Source organism: Gigantopelta aegis, chromosome 10 (assembly GCF_016097555.1).
Source record: "Gigantopelta aegis isolate Gae_Host chromosome 10, Gae_host_genome, whole genome shotgun sequence".
Classification (NCBI taxonomy): Eukaryota; Metazoa; Mollusca; class Gastropoda; order Neomphalida; family Peltospiridae; genus Gigantopelta; species Gigantopelta aegis.
In genome coordinates, this window is record NC_054708.1 from 19,906,434 (window position 1) to 19,922,670 (window position 16,237).

General features: G+C 38.5%; 1 protein-coding gene across 1 annotated transcript; it reads right to left on the reverse strand.

Annotated features, from left to right (window-relative positions):
• Nucleotides 1–270: 270 nt before the first annotated feature.
• On the reverse strand, nucleotides 271–4,369 carry LOC121382570 (galactoside alpha-(1,2)-fucosyltransferase 2-like). The gene is made up of 2 exons (XM_041512046.1): nucleotides 4,178–4,369; nucleotides 271–1,533 (listed from the first exon to the last, which is right to left on the reverse strand). The coding sequence occupies exons 1-2, from the start codon at nucleotides 4,224–4,226 to the stop codon at nucleotides 431–433; spliced, it is 1,152 nt and encodes a 383-aa protein (XP_041367980.1). The 5' UTR covers nucleotides 4,227–4,369; the 3' UTR covers nucleotides 271–430.
• Nucleotides 4,370–16,237: the final 11,868 nt, after the last annotated feature.

The window sequence follows — 16,237 nt, forward strand, 5'->3', positions numbered from 1 at the left end:
ATCGTATGCTACCAATGAAATACATCACTGTTGACTATGGTCTGAAGCGTTCAAATCATTTCTCCAAACGTGCACATTAACAGAACCAAACACTGAAAACTGATTATGTTGTCTGTAGAATTTTATTCCATTTCGGATGCGGGACGTAGCTCAGTGGTAAAGCGTTCGCTTGATGCGCAGTCGGTCTGGGATCGATCCCCGTCGATGGGCCCATTTGTCATATAGTTGTAAATAAAATGTGTTAAGTGTGTCGTTAAATAAAACATTTCCTTCCTTCCTTCTTTATCAATATAGAATAACACATACAAAAACAAAAACAAAACCCACCAAAACAACAACCCCCACCACCAAACCGTGGGGGCGGTTTCCCATCGATTCAAATGGGCATGCACAGTAATTTAATTTGACGTTTACATTTTCTTCCTTCCTTCTATTCCATTCCAATCCAACCTGGATAAAAGTAATCTGAATAGTTTTCGGAGAACATTTTTCTTAACTGAGAATCTTCGCGAGCTGGATACTTATAATATAGAGTTATGCCCCCTGACAGAAACCCAGCCCACCAACCAAACGTGCCAACGGTAATGATCGTGTGGTTACATTGGACGAGCACGCTCATATCTACTTCCGGTGAACGACTATGTACAAATGCGACATTTGGATGTTTAATGTTAGCCTGTACCCATCTTAAATTGTCGGAGCACACCACAAATAGAACATTTATAAATTTTTCAGTAAAATACATCATGGCCTTGTCTATGTAATGTTTAGGAGCGGCCTTATAGCCATAATACTTAAAGTAATTTAATTTAACAATGTCACCCCGTCTAACATGGATGCCAACGAATGTAATGTTTTTCGCAGTGCCACCGACAGAAGGTTGTGTTTTAAAGAAATTGGCTGAGGCTTTTCTGAGGATTCGTTCAGCTCTGTTGGATATTGGCGTTTTAAACGTGAACTGTTTCTTCAGTTGCGGCACAACGTTCTCGAAGTATTTCCAAGACTGGAGGTAAAGTCCGACAACAAAGTTTTCACCTGGAAGCAGACGAAAAAGCCGCTCGTCAAACGAGCAAAACCTTTTCGCTAAAACTCTCTTTACCTGTGATACCTTGACAACGCATTTGTCAATACTGATGGCGTCAAGGTGAAAATAACTATTGAATTTCGATGTTCTTTCAACCACCAATGTTCTGTTCAGGCGAATGGCTATGCCGTAAGCAGACGCATATTCAAACATGAGATTTCCCATACCCCCAGTGTATATAGTGTAAACGAATTTTTTCTCTCGTTGAAACGTGGCCAAAAATTGTTCAGCGCACGAAACTGTGGACTTTGTGGGTGTTTTAGTCGTAGCATGTTTTACTGTCTTTCTGGTACTAGTTATTTGCGGAACATATCTGTTTTCGTTCTTTTTCCAGTCCCAAATGCCAAGTCTATGCTGTCCGTATTTTACTGACAACTTCCCAGTATAATATAATGTAACACGTATCAGATGGATGACATATAGGAAAACCATAGCTGTGAAGAAGACGCCTGGAAAAAACAGAAGAAAACAAAGACCATGACATTTTCTCAGAATTAATTTATTTATTCTTTTACTAGGCACATACTGTCAACTGTCACGACGAGATTGACCAACTCGACGGTTGCGTTGTAATCTCCCCAACTCCTGACTTACAACGCGCCACACCGCCATTTGTCGTGTCATTGTAATTTAATATAGTCGTGTCGTAAAGACTCGTAATATAGTCCGGTTTAGGAAACTGTTCCTCATTAAAATAATAATAGAACATTTTGAAATGCGTTTTAAAATATTTCTTTTATGATTACAGTCATTTAAATGATCCATTGGTTTGAAGTTATTTGTTAATTTTAGGACTAACTGATGACAACTGTGCAAATGATATACTGGCACTTGTATAACAGCAGAATGAGGCGGTGCTGTAGCATACGGGTGGCTGATTGGACATTTTGATGGTCGGTCTGTGTTGATTTTTGCAAGGTACTTGTCAATGGAGAGTACCTCTTGAAATATCTAGATTTAACCAAAGTCAAGCTATGACTCACACTAAAGTCAAAACGTTGGACAGCAGATCAGGGCCCGGTAACATAAAGCACTCGTAACACTTACGTCAGACGTACACCATACATAATGTGTGGCGTACGTCTGACGTAAGTGTTACGAATACTTTGTGTTACGGGGCCCTGGTCAGGTCAAGAATAGAAAACGTTTTTATTGTTGTTTTGTAGATTTTAAAAACGCTTTTCATTTTGTTAAAAGGCAAAACTTATGGTATAAGTTAATCCAACATGGTGTCGAGGGAAAAATGATTTCTATTATACGGTCTTTATACAACGATGTTAAATGTGTGAAATATAATGGCATACTCTCAGATTTTTTTATATGTAAGAACGGTTTATTTCAGGGAGAAGTGTTGTCACCCATATTATTTTCTATGTATGTCAATGACTATGAGATGCAATTAATATCAGATAATTGTCCTTATGTTGAAATACAAATGTTAAATATATGTTTAATAATGTATGCTGATGATATGGTACTTTTATCTGAAACACCAGAAGAACTGCAATTAATGATTCAATATCAATATAAAGTATACTAAGGTTATTATTTTTAGAAATGGTGGCAAAGTTCGAGATAATGAAAAATGGTTTTATAATGGTTACCAGTTAGAGATTGTAAATTAATTTAATTATCTTGGTATATTATTTTTTTATAACGGCAAATTTAACCGTATTTAGAAAAGAGCCACAGAGCAAGGTCGTAAAGCATTATTATCAATACTTGGTGTGTGTAATAAGAATTATTTTAATACTGAAACAATATTATCTGTATGAAACAATGTTATGTGTTCTTAGTTGCGGAGCGGAAGTGTGGGGTTTTCACCCTACTCAAGACATTGAAAAGATCCATTTACAATTTTGTAGGGTTACGAAAAGGCACATATAACGTTTTTGTTTATAATGAATTGGGACGATTTTCATTGTGTATTATAAGAAAACTAAGAAATTTTAAATATTGGATAAAACTACATACTACTAATAACTCTTTATTAAAAGCTATATATGAGGAAATGGAGCATTATGGAGATCATTGGTTAATGAACGTTAACAAAGAACTAATGCGCTTGGTCTAACATGTATATGGAACTTAACATATGTTGATGACAGTATTTATAATGTACTTAAAGGCTATGTGATGTGTTTAAGCAGCAATGTTATAGCAGAATAATTGCAACGCCAAAAGGAAATTTATATCAATATTTGGTAAATGAATTTAGCTTACAGACTTCTCTTTAAAAAATTAAACATTTATCATTTAAAAGAAATAGCTAAAATTAGAATGTGTGCCCATAAGTTAAATATAGAATTGGGTAGATACAAAAACATTGAAATATCTCAAAGAATATGCACACTTTGTGATAAAAATGAAATAGAAGACGAGTATCACTTTATTCTCCAATGTCCTAGATTCAATAATATAATAACCAAATTTATAAAACGTTATTACCAAAGAGATCCAAGCGTTTTTAAACTTATTCAACTTCTGAGTACTGGTAATATTAAAGAACTTAATAACCTCGGGAAATATTTAGTACGAGCAAATAATGTAAGAAATAAATTATTGGAATAAATTGTTTAATGCTGTACAATACAGAACCTGCACCTCGTAGCATAAACGTATACTTTACCTCTGACATATGCTCAATAATGACATATAGCCAACAAATATATTAATTAGTAAAACTGATATGTTGAATTATATATATATATATATATATATATATATATATATATATATATATATATATATATGTGTGTGTGTGTGTGTGTGTGTGTGTGTGTGTGTGTGCGTGCGTGGGTGTACAGGTATGTATGTATGTATATATTATGTATTCAATAAGGTAAATCACTCTCCACCATTATGCTGTACATTATTATTATTGCCCAATTGAGCCAAGGTCAGGATCACGGAAAGTAGGTCATGAAGCTATACATGCTTTGTTACTACTATTATACAAGTTTGAATAATTATTTCAGTTTTAAAATGGTCTGCAATCAACAGAGTGTTATGGACAGGACAAAAAAGAGACACTTATATTCGTGAAATGACCATTACACGTCACAGGTCATTGTTTAAATGTAAAACTCTTACCAAAATAATGGGCCTTTCTTCTCAGGTAACACAGTGCTAACCATCTCATTGCTGAATTTAATCTGCCATGATTAAAAAAAAGAAAGAATGAATGAATGAATGTTTAACGACACCCCAGCACGAAAAAGAAAGAAAGAATGACAATGCATTGGTCCTTTGAAAACGCCGTTTGATATTTCTCTATAAAACTCAGTTTTGTCCTGGAAATAAGTATGTATTGATTTTTTTTTTTTTTTTTTTAAATGTTATTGTTTTTTAAGATGGGGGGGGGGGTGGGTCTTTATTTTTATTTTTTTATCCCTTGATACTAATGGAAAAATGTATCGTTTTTTTTCTCTAAGACTAAATGTTAGAATTACCAAATGTTTGACAATTGATAGCCAATGCTTAATAAATCAATGTGCTCTAGTGGTGTCATTATATTACATTACATTACAATACATTACATTAGTTATATTGTATTTATTTTATTGTATTGTATTTCATTTTATTTTATTATATTATATTTTTTTAAATAAATTAAATGGTGATTTATCCATAAATCGGAAACAATGTCTTAATACATCTTTAGGAGGCGGGAGGTAGCGCGGAGATAAAACGGTCTAGGATCGATCCCCATCGGTGGACCCACTGGGCTATTTCTCATTTCAGCCAGTGCACCACGATTGGTATATCAAAGGCTGTGGCATGTGTTATTCTTTCTGTGGGATGGTGCATATAAAAGCTTCCTCGCTGATGGAAAAATCACCAAATGTGTGACATCCAATAGCCGATGATTAATAAATCAGTGTGCTCTAGTGGTGTCGTTAAACAAAACAAACTATAACTCATCCATTTTTAGATACTATTAACAGTTATAAATATTTTAAAAGCAGCTTTAGTAGAGAGTAGAGAGAGAGAGAGAGAGAGAGAGAGAGAGAGAGAGAGAGAGAGAGAGAGAGAGAGAGAGATAGGCAGACAGATACATAAGCGTACGGGCTCCCATTTTTGCCCGAATATCTGTATAATTTTTGCCCGAATTTGATGTTTTGTTCCAGCACTAGGGGGGCAGTTGACCCCCCTGCCCCCTGTCTCGTGCGCTTATGTATATATATAGATAGATAGAGAATAGAGAGAAAGAGACGGGCAGACACAGCGAACATTTTGTCACCCTCTGTACCTGAGGAGGCATGACGTAACACTGGTAAAGCGCTCGCCTGATGCGAGGTCGGTCTAGGATTGGGCTATTTCTTGTCGAAGCCATCACTTCATAATTTGTGTAACAAAGTACATGGTACGTACTATCCTGTGTTTGGGATGGTGTATATAATAAAATATCCATTGCTGCTAATCGAAAAGAATAGCCTATGAAATTACGGCACAGCGTTTCCTTTCTAATTATCTAACTGTGCTATAAACACACACGCACGCACATACACACACACACACGCACACACACACACGCATACATACACGCACATGCACGCACACACACGCACGCACACACACACACACACCACGCATACACACACACCACACACATACACGCACACACACATACACGCACACACACACATACACACACACATACACATACACACATACACATACACACACACATACACGCACACACACCACACACACACACACGTGTGCAGCTGTAGTAGAGAGAGAGAGAGATATTTACACATACACACAACACACACACACACACACACACACACACACAAGAAGATAAACCTACAATGAATTCTGCTCTAACGGCCACCTGTATTAAGCAATCACCTGTATTAGGAGGCCACATTTTGACACTCCCAAATCATTTAATTATAGTATACTAGTAAACTGACCTGTATTAAGAACCATCTGACTTAAAAGGCCAGTTTTTTATACTCCCGTTTCTGGCTTTTTAACAGGTTTCATGGTATCTCCGTGTGACCTACCAGGAGCCTTATTTATCAGTTATAAGTATATTCTTATAACATCTTAAGACACGTACTGATCCTAACTATAAGCATTATAAAATAGTTTTTGCTATTATGGCTTGATTACTGTTACATGAACATTCCTGAGTTTGTTTCATTGTAAGATGTTTCCGACTAATAAAATATTTCTACGATTAAACTTACATATTAATTATTTTTTTGTATAGAATATCAGTGTCTGTATAGTCAATGTGTTTCTGGTCGTCTTAATATTTGTAAGAAGCCCAAACTAGATTTTGTCTTCAAATAATTTTGTACGTACGAAAAAATTTTTTTTTAGCAAATAAGATGAAATTTAACCTAGTACAAATATTAGAACGATCAGAAACACGTTTAATATACAGTCACTAATATTTTATGCAGAAAAATATATTTGATATGTAATTACAATCGTTAAAAAGTCTCTGTTAGTCGATAACATCTTAAAAATTGCAGCAAACTCAGGAATGTCCCTTTAATTTACAAATTGCTTACATTTTCTTTTCTTTTTAATTTGTTTTTATAATTTTGGCAAATCCAGTTTGTTTTGGTTAATTTACAAATTGTTTTTTAATTTTGGCAAAGCCAGTTTTGTTATGGTCATCTTAGTGCTTGTAATAGTTCAAAACGTATTTTGTGGGAAACAAAAAAAACAAGATACATACCTCTTGTACTGGAGTCGATATGTTATCTTAAACGCATCACGAAATATTGCGACATAGAGTCAGTTACACATTACTGCCATTAGGTAACATATGTCATTATTACACACATATAGAATTTCTATAAATATGCTGACTACTATATGATTTTATGAACGCCATGGTGCACAGTAAGTTAATGTCTATGCATAGTTGCAAAATCTATTACTGCACAAAGCTAACCTATTATACAGGTACACATTGTGACGTATGTTACAAACATAATTTATTCAGTATAGAGTGAGTTATGATGTATATTTAATCCAGCTGTTGTATTGATCCTATAGTAGGGGATATTCCATTTCAAATATCAATAATTATAGAATGAAATGAAATATAAAACTCAAAATAAGTGCACAATGAGCGTTAATTCTTCCACTCAAATAGCATGAGAAAACGCACCGATTGTTTTGATCGCGAAGCGCGTGGCGTGACGTTGCACGTACAAAGGGTGTGATTTGAAATTGAACATGTAGTTTGTGTGTACGTTGTGTGCACACTGTGGCAATATTCTTTCTTGTTTCTTACTGGAACACTAAATCATAACGTTACTGTCACATTCGTTACAACATGTGTGTAACTTTTCAACAATGCAACGTTTCCAACGTCAGGAACGTCTCAGGGCTGTAGGCATGCTCCAAGTTGGCACCACCCAGCGAAATATAGCCTGTAGACTTAATGTGTCCCAACCAGTCATCAGCCGATTCATCATTCCCGCTCCAGCTCTCAGCCGAAGATGACCTTTGCCGCTAAGCAGCTTGAACTGTTGAATAGTTTGGGTGCGCTGACAAATTGTCACAGAAGGGAGGGAAGGCTTACGTGACATTAGTGTACGTAAGCCAACCACAGCAACCGGCGACCAGGAGAAGACAGAGACGGAAGAGAAGGACCGGAATGGAAGAAACGGCACGAGGAGGGGGGGGGGGGGGGGGGGGGGGACCAAAGCCGGTGGCGGTTCCTTCGCCGCCGCCAACGCCGAAGACACCGTCCCCGCCGCGACGCAGAGCGGTCAGCCCACATCAGATTGAAGTGGACCCAGCGGCCAGCCTTGACTCTCCAGAGTCCACGGTTCGACACCCCCCCCACCCGCCGGCCCTTATACGGTCCAATCTTATGGCGCCGTTGTAAGGGATCGAACCGGTGGTCGCACCCAGACACAGCGCAGAGGGACACCAACCAGCTGGCAAACTCGACACGCCCAGAGCAGCGGTAAGGCGCTGGGTAAACTAGACAGGGACCAAGCCCCTGGTTGTGTACGCCCCATCGATGGAGCAGCTGCCAACAACACCAACCAGAGGAATTTTTCTACACCGGTACGACCAACAACGTGACAGCTTCCACATCAGCAGCATGGGATACCGTACCAGTACCCTGAGTACCATGCTGACGATGCAGCACGACGCTGTCTACCAGCAGGCACACGTGGGTGAAGGCTCCACACATCGTCAGACCCACGACATGCTACTCCGGGTGTTTGCGCAGCACTACGGGGACGTCGTCAGCCGGTACCAGAGGGAGCTGCGTCACTTCATCAGCTTTGAAGCCTGAACACCACCCTAACCCTTAAGGCTATCCAGGTTCGTATAGTTCGGTACGTTTAGGCTTAATTCAAAAATCCGACACCCTTTAACTTTCGGCTGAATCGTTCAAAATTAGCGTTCAATCACCATAATACTTTCGGACGTAACGCAAACAAATTACTTAAACTTTTCGGCTTAATTCTCCTGAGAAATTTCAAAATTTACCGCCGCCTCTTCCGCCTTACCTCGGTCCACCTACAACCGGTCTTCTGCGTTCCTGCAGTGCTTAAGTCGTAAGCGAGAATCCCGCCTTCCACTCCCCCCGCCTTTCCTGTCTTGGACGGAAGAGCTTGCTTCGCAAGAACTTGCGCCCACGACAGGCGTGCGCTACAACAGCTTGCTCTGAATGTGCACGTAAAATCCTATGACCTGACCTGACCTGACCTGACCATTAGCCGATGTGGGCCCGATATCGACAAAGCAGAAATGTGGATGGTCGTGACAAAATAATTCCAAGAGTCAACAAATTTAAATTCCTAGGTGTTACCTTCGACTCAAAACTAACCTTTAGCGACCATATTAATGACATAGTCAAAAACTCAAAAAGTACTCTAAACCTACTAAGAGCAATTTCAGGCACCAGCTGGGGAGCGCAAACGCAGGCAATGCTTATGGTTTACAAAGCATGTATACTCTCCAGGATAGACTATGGAGCCCAGGCATACAGTTGCGCCTCCCCAAAGCTGCTGCAAAAACTAGATATCATCCAGAACCAAGCTCTTAGAATTATAGCTAAAGTTCCATCAAATACCAGCTGCCAAAGCCTAGAAGTTGAATTTAACATCATGCCACTTAAATTCCGCCGCAATCTTCAACATTTCAATTACGATCTTAAAATCCATTCGCTTAAACTAGATCACCCAGTTCAGAAACTTACTCCCATAATAGCAAAACCAGGACTAGAATTTAAAACTAATAAAAACCTTAATGATTCATTCGCCACTAAAGCCAACAAATTAGAAATAGAAGTAGGAATTGATAATACACCTGTGGCACTATACCATCTCAATCAGCCAGTTGAATGCCACACGCCATACCTAATTAAAAAAGCTACCGATGCAACTCCATTTCCACCATTTAAAAAAGTCCTGTTCGAAGCCGCAGCTAATGAAAATTACCCTGAGCACATCCATATCTATACGGATGGCTAAAAAAAAATCCAGATAACGGTAGGGTTGGCTTCGCAGTAGTTGAAGAAAAAATATCTAAACACTCTAAATTAGTTAAATACTCCAGGCTGTCAGATAATCTATCAGTCTATACAGCAGAACTGACAGCCATCTATGAAGCTCTAATCTGGATCAAAACTCAAAAATACTCAAAAAGCGTTATTTTCTCAGACAGTCTTAGCTCTATCCAATCACTTCAAACTAATAAATCTAACCAGACCAGATATTCTCGCAGCTATCCACAATGAACTTCATGAACTAAACCATCTCAATTTAACAGTAGTATTCGAATGGGTCCCAGCTCACGTAGGTATAATTGGCAATGAAATAGCGGACTATGGAGTCAAAACTGCACTTTCAATCACTAGTAAAATTACAACACTACCTTTAGGAATCTCAGAACTCATGTCAAAAGCAAGAAAACACTACATTAATCAAGCTAGCTGGGATCTGACACCCAATACATGGCACTATAACATCAAAACACTAGTTAATTCAATCCGACCTAAACACTTAAACACTTATGTGGATAAAATAATTACTAAATTGCGTATAGGTAAATCAATGCAACTCAACAGTTGTTCATTTTCCAATAAAAACCCTGACTGTGCGTGTGGCACCCGGGAAGATATGAAACACTATCTCCTGGATTGCACGCTACACAAGTCAGAGAAAACTAATGATAGAATCAATAACCGAAGCCAACCATAACAGACCAATTACGCCTAACGTTTTACTTAACCCTGATAAATACCACAAACATAAAACCTTCAAAGCAGTATATCAATTCGTCCAGTCCACCAAACCAACACTATAAGTGCCACGTGCTGCCCGCCTTACCAGCGTTCAATTGACGCGGACCCCCAACCCGATTGATCGCAGGTAGGATGGGAATGAATGAAAGTTTAAAGACACCCCAACACGAAAAAATACATCGGCTATTGGGTGTCAAATAAATAAAGTGATGACCAGCATCAATATAAAAATTCAAGATTTAAACAAAAACAGTGTAAAGAACTGTGCAAAAACACAAATATCACAGATAGATACTGAATTTTACTCAAAACTTCAATTTTGTGCTGTATTGGCCATTCTCAAAGAAAATGTTACACCCCTGCACCACGGTGAGGTTACAGCACGCGCAGGGGCAGGTAGGATGGGAGGCCGTAACACACTTACTGGGCTCCTGATATATATAACTTTAAAATAATAAAATTGCAAAAATGATCACAAACCACCCGCCTGTACCTCCCCTGGATGGAAGAGCGACCTTACGCACTCGACCAGACATGCACTCCAAACCGGGGATCAACGGTGGGAAGGTAGCGATCTATAATAAAGATACTTAATCAATATGCTGCTTAACTCGTTACACCTGAGACTCCCCGGGTGGAAGAGCGACCTTACGCATTCGACCACGTCTATGCACTCCAACTCGGGGAGAGAACGGTGAAATGACAAAAGTAAAAACATATACATAGCCAAATTAACTGGCATAATTTAATATTACAAACTAACAATCATTCAAAACCACCCGCCTGTACATCCCTTGGATGGAAGAGCGACCTTAAGCACTCGACCAGACAAGCACTCCAACCCGGGGATCAACGGTGGGAAGGTAGCGAATAATTTAATAACCACTAGATAAGACACTGCTTTAACTCATTGCACCTGTGACTCCCTTGGTGGAAGAGCGACCTTACGCATTCGACCAGACCACGCATTCCAACCCCGGGAGAGAACGGTGAAATGACTAAAGCGGGCCTATACTTAGCCAAAATTAGTTGGAACAGTGCCCCGCATAGGTGGACCCCTCAAGTGGAATAGCGACCCTAAAAGCATCTCGACCGAAAACAGGCATTCCATACTGGGGGGTCGGCGGTGGGGGGTACCAGCTAGACTTCAACCATGATAAATTTATACATAAACTTTATTGTAAATATTATACATTATTCCGCACAATTATGCACTTGCACCATGTACTACCAATGAACTTTCTTATAGCCAATAAGGTGAGTCACTTAGGTTCGCAGATAGAAAACAGACGGGAAACCAGACTCTCGGGACCAACTCCACAACAACCAGATAGAAAATAAGAAAGGTACATTGACTAGATTGTTATTTATTAATTATTAACTATATCTACCGGGGGCGGGAATCAAAAACAGTTATTACCACACGTACCCTGGTGTGCAATACGCTGCCGTATGTGTACATGTATACAATTGTCACTGATTAGTAGTCTGTCTGTCTGTCTGTCTAAAGCAGCCCATACACGATCAATGTTATTGACAGTAATATTGTCGATTATAAAAATTGACAATATTATTGATCATTAGTGTGTGATATTGAAGCAAGTTTTCGATTGACATAATATATTGACAGAATCAAACATCGGTAGATATTTATTGAAGGTTTTTCAGTACTATTGTGTCGTTGATGGCACTTTGTCAAATTATTGCACACTATTTCATTCGGAAGCCAGTCATCTAAGGATAAACATGTCCAGGCAGGAAAAAGAAGAGGAGAGAAAATTTCTTCTTCTTTTTAAATATAGCATTAATAAAATTATCAATCCACTATCTGCTTTATTTCTTTTAGTTTTATGAAAATATATATTAACTTTGCATTATGTTTTCTTGCTATATTTACTGGCTTTTTTTTTTCAAAAGCATTTTCTCATATTTACCTACTGATGTCATCATTAATGCAAAATTAGACAAATTAGTATTTTTATGAATATAATGTTAATTATTTAATAATGATTTGCTATTACATCCATACGAAGAAAATATCGATAATACGCCTGCTCATTTTTTCTAAGTTCCTTAAGCAGTTGAACATGGCCAAACTTTTTTCTCTGCACTAACCATTGTTTGGACCATGGTTTTCTTTTTTGTTTTCGCTTATCAAAAGCAAAGACAATAGCGTAGAGCAATGACTAGAGGACAAATGACTTAAAATATTATGTAAATAACTGCGTCGTTGGTGGCCAATAAATATTCATCAATAATATTGTATCAATATTATTGTCAATTAAATTGATCGTGTATGGGCTGCTTTAGTTGACTCCCTGCCTATAATGACAACTTTATTGGTAATCAAATTAAAACATGCTAGAGCACTCTGCTTTTTAACCAATACTCACACTACAAGGGTTAACCCCTTCAAATTAGATAGCTAGGCTAATATAACTCCCCCCCCCCCATCCTTGTATTTCATTATAATCCAAGGAGATGGGGGGAGGGGGGAAGGGGTGGCTCTGAAAAGACTGTTGTGGAACACTAGAATAGGGACCTAGGACAATAAGAACAACCTTAACACCAAAGTAGGATTCACATACAGATAGCATGCACATCGCATCAGTACACAGGGTGCACTGACTAATGATAACAATGCACCCGCACCCATTTAATGACCCAGCACGTACTCTAATAAGAAGCTGGACAAAAGAATACCAGCTCCGAGTACACAACTGCACTGCACCAAGGGGAAACTGGACAATCCCAAATACTTGCTGCTGGTACTGTACTTGGTGACACGGAAAAGGAGGAAAACAACGGCTACAACAACAACAACAACGTCTGGAACACCCCCCCCCCCCCCCCCCCCCCCCCCCCCCCCCCGGAACAACTGCCTTGCCTACCGGCATCTACACAATTGCACGAGTCTCCCCTGGGTTGTCATGCCACGACCAGAAGCGGTCAGGCCCTTTCTAAGGGCCCTATGGGCAACCTAGGGAGACACCACAGCATCGTAGAGGTCTAAAATTAACAAGCTACTCTCGATTCACTAATATCAAAACCTATATTAGCTCTGCCATTTACTTTTGACCGACCGTTCAAAATTGCGTCAAAATTTCCTCAATCAAAATTGCGCACCCTTTCTCTTTGGCATATTAATTGCTCCCTTGCACCTGCCAGTGCAGGCGGTCCCTCCTCCCCCCCCCCCCCCCCCCCCCCCCCCCCTCCCCCCACCTTTCCTGTCATGGACAGGCGTGCGCTACAACAGCTTGTTCTGAATGTGCACGTAAAACCCTATGACATGACATGACATGACATGGATGGTCGTCCCCGTTCAGGACAGCCAAGGGCCACAACTCCGGTTCAGGACCACTTCATTAGGGTCCGATATGGTGTGGGGTGGCGTTCCAGCCAGTGCTCCACAACTGGTGTAACAAAGGCCGTGGTATGTACTATCCTCTCTGTGGGATGGTGCATATAAAAGATCCCTTGCTGCTAATCGAAAAGAGTAGCCCATGAAGTGGCGACAGCGGGTTTCCTCTCTCAATATCTGCGTGGTCCTTAACCATATGTCTGACGCCATATAACCGTAAATAAAATGTATTGAGCGCGTCGTTAAAAAAAACCCCATTTCCTTTCTCTTTCTTTTGTATTTTCAACATTTTTTTTTTCTTCTTCTTTTCTCTCTCATCCTTCCAGTAACCAATTTATCTATCTTATTTCCTTTTCTCTCTGTCTATTTTTTTTATCTGTCTTTTCTCTTAATTTTTTTTTTTCCTATTTACTATTTCTATCTCCTATTTTCACTGTCCTAATTTCTGTTTCTCTTCTGTATTGTCTTTGTTTTCTCTTTGGGGCGGGATTTAACTCAGTCGGTAGAGTTCTCGCTTGAGGTGCTTGCGTCGCAGGATCGAACCACCTCAGTGGATCCATTCCATCCAGTGCACCACAACTGGTCAAAGGCCGTGGTATGTGGTTTCCTGTCTGTGGGAAAGTGCATATAAAAGATCCCTTGTTGCATTAGAAAACATGTAGCGGGTTTCCTCTGATGACTACGAGTCAGAATTACTAAACGTTTGACATCTAATAGCCGATGATTAATTAATCAATGTGCTCTAATGGTGTCGTTAAACAAAACAAACGTTTTTGTTTATTTTCTCTTCTTTTTATTTTCCCCTCCCCTCCCCCTTTCCCTTTATTTTATTCTCTGTCACTTTTTTTTTTTTTTTAACCCGAATCTTTATTTTACTCTTTCTTTCTCCTATTTTCACTGTCCTATGTTCTCTCAAGATTCTCTTTCCCTTCTATATTATCTTTGTTTTCTATGTCCTTTCTATTTCTTCATCTTTCTTTCCCTTATTTCTTCCCCTTCATTCTATTTTCTCCATATTATGGTCTATTTTGTTTTCTTAGACTGTTTTTTCTCTCTGTCTTTCTCTTTTCTCTGACCTATTTTCTCTTCCTCTTTCTTTTCTCTATACATTCTGTTTTATATTTCTTCTATTTATTATCTATATCTGTCCTTTGTTATCTTTCTTTTCCCCTATTTGATTCCCTTCTATTTTGTATTTCTATTTCTCCATCTGTCTTTCTGTTTCTTTTCCTTGTCTGTGTTACTCCTCTATTATGTTCCTTCTATAAACCTGGAAATTAATTAAAGGGACAGACCCTAGTTTTTGAACACTACGACGTATTGTTTACTATTATAGCCGTTTTTAGCGTAGTAATGTCTGTATTTCATACCAGGTTGTAATGTGGGACTGAATGTCTGTAGTGTTGAATGTGCTGCCTATATGTTCCCAGTCAACTTCTAACAATATCAATTGATTTTTGATGCAGTCATTATTTCTTGTTGCTATCAGTGTGATCCTTTATTTCTTTCCATATATATAAAATAATTCTCAAATGCCACGTCCAAGTTATATATATATATATATATATGTGTGTGTGTGTGTGCGTGCGTGCGTGTGTGTGTGTGTGTGCGTGCGTGTATGTGTATGTGTACATTTTAATCCACGAATGGGGTGTGTGCGCACATGACGCTCGCCCAGCCCCGCTTCATACGGGCCTGTTTCTCAACTTACACACACACACACACACACACACACACACATATATATATATTGCATCCTGTGCACACACCCATTCGTGAATTAAAGGGACATTCCTGAGTTTGCTGCAATTTTAAAGATGTTATCGACTAACAGAGACTTTATAACGATTGTAATTACATATCAAATATATTTTTCTGTATAAAATATTAGTGGCTATATTAAACATGTTTCTGATCGTTCTAAAATTTGTACTAGGTTAAATTTCATTTTATTTCCTAAACTATATTTTTTCGTACGTACGAAATTATTTGAAGACAAAATCCAGAATGGGCTTCTTACAAATATTAAGACGTCCAGAAACACATTGAATATACAGACATTGATATTCTAAACAAGAAATATATTTAATATGTAAGTGTAATCGTAGAAATATTTTTTTAGTCGGAAACGTCTTACAATGCAGCAAACTCGGGAATGTCCCTTTAAAATGTTCGTTGTTTTTGTTTTCTTTACTCTATATAAATTTCGTTTCTTGATTTGATAAAAAGATCAATATACGGGGGTTAACATGACAATGGACATGGATTCTAAAACTCGGGAATGCTATGTCCTGTGGGTGAATTTCTGCCACCCCTACCCTATCTCACATCTGCCCAAATGTTCACACACAAAAAAAAAAAAAAAAAAGAGAAAGAAAGAAAAACGTCCAGCTAAAACGTAACTAAATATAATTATTACATGTATAAGCTAACTTACCAAACCTAGAATGTATGCTAGATAAACAGAAACCATTTCTCTATGTTCTCTTTTTTTTATTTTATATTTTTTTCACACATACCGTACCAATATCAATAGCTGGTATTGATTTTT